A 3,606-nucleotide genomic window follows, 5' to 3' on the forward strand; every position below is an offset into this window, starting at 1 on the left:
GAATGATAGGCACATGAAATAATCTTATTCATTTTATGTTGTTCTCTGGTTACAATATCACAGTTGCATTTTCCTTTTTTTTGTTGATAATATAGCTTTTGTTTATAATGTAGATGATCCATAATATGGCAAACTAATATATTTGAAAAAATATTGATACAGCCGTTATTGGGGTTCGCAATAGCCTCGAAAAATATGGCAAAGGTAGAGAGATGTGGGATTCCGGAAAAGCTGAGGAACAGTTACACAGGGAATGTTGAAGACACATACCTCATTATACCAATGTGCTTGACTGATAAGGACGGTGTTGGATACCATTGGGTGGTGCTGGCGTTGGTAAAAAGAAAATGTATAGTGTACAACTCTGCAAGGCGCAATCCGGCTTACAATTAGCAATATCTTGTGATGATAGTACCACTGACTAAATGGTTGAATGAAATGGGCCACAGAGATCCAGAGACAGGTGGTGATATGAAGACAATCTTTTCACATTACACTGTACCAGCACAAGACGTATGCGATTGTGCATTGCACACTTGCATGTACATGAATAATTTGGTAAAGCGTGGAAACTGTGAAAACGTATCTGAAATCACTAACTTAGATGAGAAGTTGAACAAGAAGAGAATGAAGATTGCAGCAAGAATCTTGGCAGAATTGGGTTCATGGAAGAAACCGGAACAACTTCCTGATTCAGCTACTGACTCTATTGAAGAAAAAAATGCAATTGCAAGACTCAGTTGAACCAATAGTTGAACCATTAGCTGAACCATTATAGTGAACTTGATGTCATAGTCTGTTCATGGTCTGTAAAGAAATTCTAACTGTAGTTTTAAAAATAACTATCTTAGTAAGTAAATCTTATTGTAGGTCTGATTATGAATGAATTATTATGAACCATTATGAATGAATTATTATGTATGCATTTATGGTCTGATTGTGAATGAATGTTACAGGTATGTATAGCTTGAGGAGTTTACTAGAAAATACAGATAGGACCATGCAAATTTTCTGTTTTTTTTTGTGTGTCAACAACTATTGTTGATCCAAATAAGTTGGATCAACAACCATTATTGATACAATTAAGTTGGATAAACAACCATTGTTGATCCAATTAAGTTGGCCTGATTATGAATGAATGTTACAGGTATGTATAGCTTGAGGAGTTTACTAGCAAATACAGATAGGACCATGCAAATTTTCTGTTTGTTTTGTGTGTCAACAACCATTGTTGATCCAAATAAGTTGGAACCTAGGAACAATGTTTCCACACTATAGTGTCAACAACCAAAGTTGATCCATTTGAGTTGGATCGACAATGGAAGTTGATCCAAAAGAAAAGGATTAACAAATGCAGTTGATACCATTTATATAAGTATGTTTCCTGTAACCTGAAAACTGACATATACTTGAGAAACAAAAGAATAAAATTCATAACAACAAATAAGAATGTATGTCATTTAAAAAAATAACAAGTGCAAACCAAAAAAGCATAAAAAAGAAAAAAAAAATCAGCCAACTAGCCAGAAACCTAAAACAAGTTGTTCAGAATATGAAAACACCAAAAAAACTTTACGACAATATATTCTTCAAGAAGTTGATCATCCTAGAATGAGACTCCTTGCGAAACGTTGTTGCACGAGGAGCCAAATGAGCTCTGCGACATGTTCGACGGTTGTGAAAGGTGAGCATCCCACATTGGCCACACTTCCTCTTCTTGCGCACCTTTTCACGACTACCCATATACCTAACACCTCTAGGCCTTCCACCTTATTCTCGACCGCCATTGGGAGGCAAAACATACCCCTTTTCATTAATTCCAGGTGGCTTCTCAGAGACCGGAATAGGATATATGGGTCGAGAGTACAACCTTCTATAGTAGTCAGAAGTATAGTAAGGGCTAATGTAGTTGTACGGTTCATCATTTCCAATCTGCAACATGGCTTTCATTGTATGAGTGCGAGGAAAGCTATGTTTTTGCCACCATTTGCAGCTGCAAGTTCTAAAATCCAAGTCGACAGTATGCTTTCCTGTTGGAGAAAGAATCTCAAATACTTTCTCACTTGATCTCCGAAACTTGTATGAACAGCAGTCGGTTATCCTCTTGTTAAACCTTGCTTGCATACGAGGAGTAAGCCTTGTAGTCCACTTTTTAGACTCCAATAACCTCTTGTAATTCTGCTCAATTACCTTAGCACGAATAACATCGACAACCTCAAGTGCTGGAAGCGGCTTATCATGCTTAATAACATTATTAAAACTCTCAGCAATATTAGATGTGTTCTCACCCTACCTTTCTCTAGAAATGAATGAGCATCCCAATTCTCGAATGGAATCTTCATCATCCAAGAAACCACTGAATCCAACTTTAGATTACTCATACTCTTCACAACAGCATAAATTTTTTCCTTTATTAATGCAGTTTAGCACTCTTCGAATAACTTGACTGCAGTTTGTCTGCTCTTGCCCTTTGGAACTAGAATATTTCCTTTCATATGGTACAAACAGAAGGAATGGAAAGCATTTGGGAAGACTTAAGGCACATGCTTCAAAAGTCTGATTCCACGATCTGATATGATGGTCAGTAGACGATCTTCACGGATAATACCCTTCAAATTGGTTAAGAACCATTGCCAACTCTCACAATTTTCACAAGGAACAATTCTAAATGCAACTGGATAGATCTCTACAAAAACCAAAAAACAAAAATAAATGACCAAAAAAAATAATAATTAAGTGACCAGTAACTAATGTCAACAAACAAAGTTGATCCATTTCAGTTGGATCAACAATAGAGGTTGATCCATTTTAGTTGGATCAACAATGGAAGTTGATTCATGCTGATGGATCAACAGTAGAAGTTGATTCGAAACAAAATATAGTTTTTGGATCAACAATCACAGTTGATCCAATAAATCTGTGCAAGCAATCATAGTTTTGGATCAACAGTCACAGTTGATCCAATAAATATGTGTAAACAATCACAGTTGATCCAATAAATATGTGTAAAATATCACCAATAAGAGGTAGTTAAAGCATGAATTTCAATGCAAACCAAAAAGAAAGCAGTCTAAACTACCCTAAGCTACATATAGTATTACGTCGCGCCTCACTCGGGGGATACTCCCCCTCGTGAAAGTTAAATTCAATGTAGAATGTAAGAAACCTAAAATAAAAGCTACATTTATCAACAAAATGAATGCATAATGATGGATCAACAGTAAAAAAAATTAAAAAGCATGGATACAAAATGAAAAATAGTAAAAGGTTAAAAGTCATACCTTGGTTACCAGTTTTGCCGCAAGCAACCATAAGACCACCTTTGAACTTCCCAATGAGAAAGGTACAATCGATAAATAGCGTCGCACGGCAGTAATTGTTGAAACCAATTATGGAAGCTTCAAAAGCAACAAAAAACCTTTTGAACCGACGCGTCACACTATCATACTCAAAATTGACAACACGTCCAGGATTGTACTGTTCAATGACATCTTTATACCAAACAAAATCTGAATAGGACTTGATGTCATCACCCCAAAGAAATTTCTTGGTGAATTGTAAACCGTGGTATGCCTGACTATACGTGAGGTCCACTCCATATTCCAT

General features: G+C 36.1%; 1 protein-coding gene across 1 annotated transcript; it reads right to left on the minus strand.

Moving 5' to 3' along the window:
• Window positions 1-1,770: 1,770 nt before the first annotated feature.
• Window positions 1,771-3,606, minus strand: LOC113336290. The gene is made up of 4 exons (XM_026582240.1): window positions 3,282-3,606; window positions 2,544-2,686; window positions 2,289-2,384; window positions 1,771-2,241 (listed from the first exon to the last, which is right to left on the minus strand). Exons 1-4 carry the CDS (start codon window positions 3,604-3,606, stop codon window positions 1,771-1,773), a joined length of 1,035 nt encoding a protein of 344 aa, XP_026438025.1.

This window comes from Papaver somniferum, unplaced genomic scaffold (genome assembly GCF_003573695.1).
Source record: "Papaver somniferum cultivar HN1 unplaced genomic scaffold, ASM357369v1 unplaced-scaffold_152, whole genome shotgun sequence".
Classification (NCBI taxonomy): domain Eukaryota; kingdom Viridiplantae; phylum Streptophyta; class Magnoliopsida; order Ranunculales; family Papaveraceae; genus Papaver; species Papaver somniferum.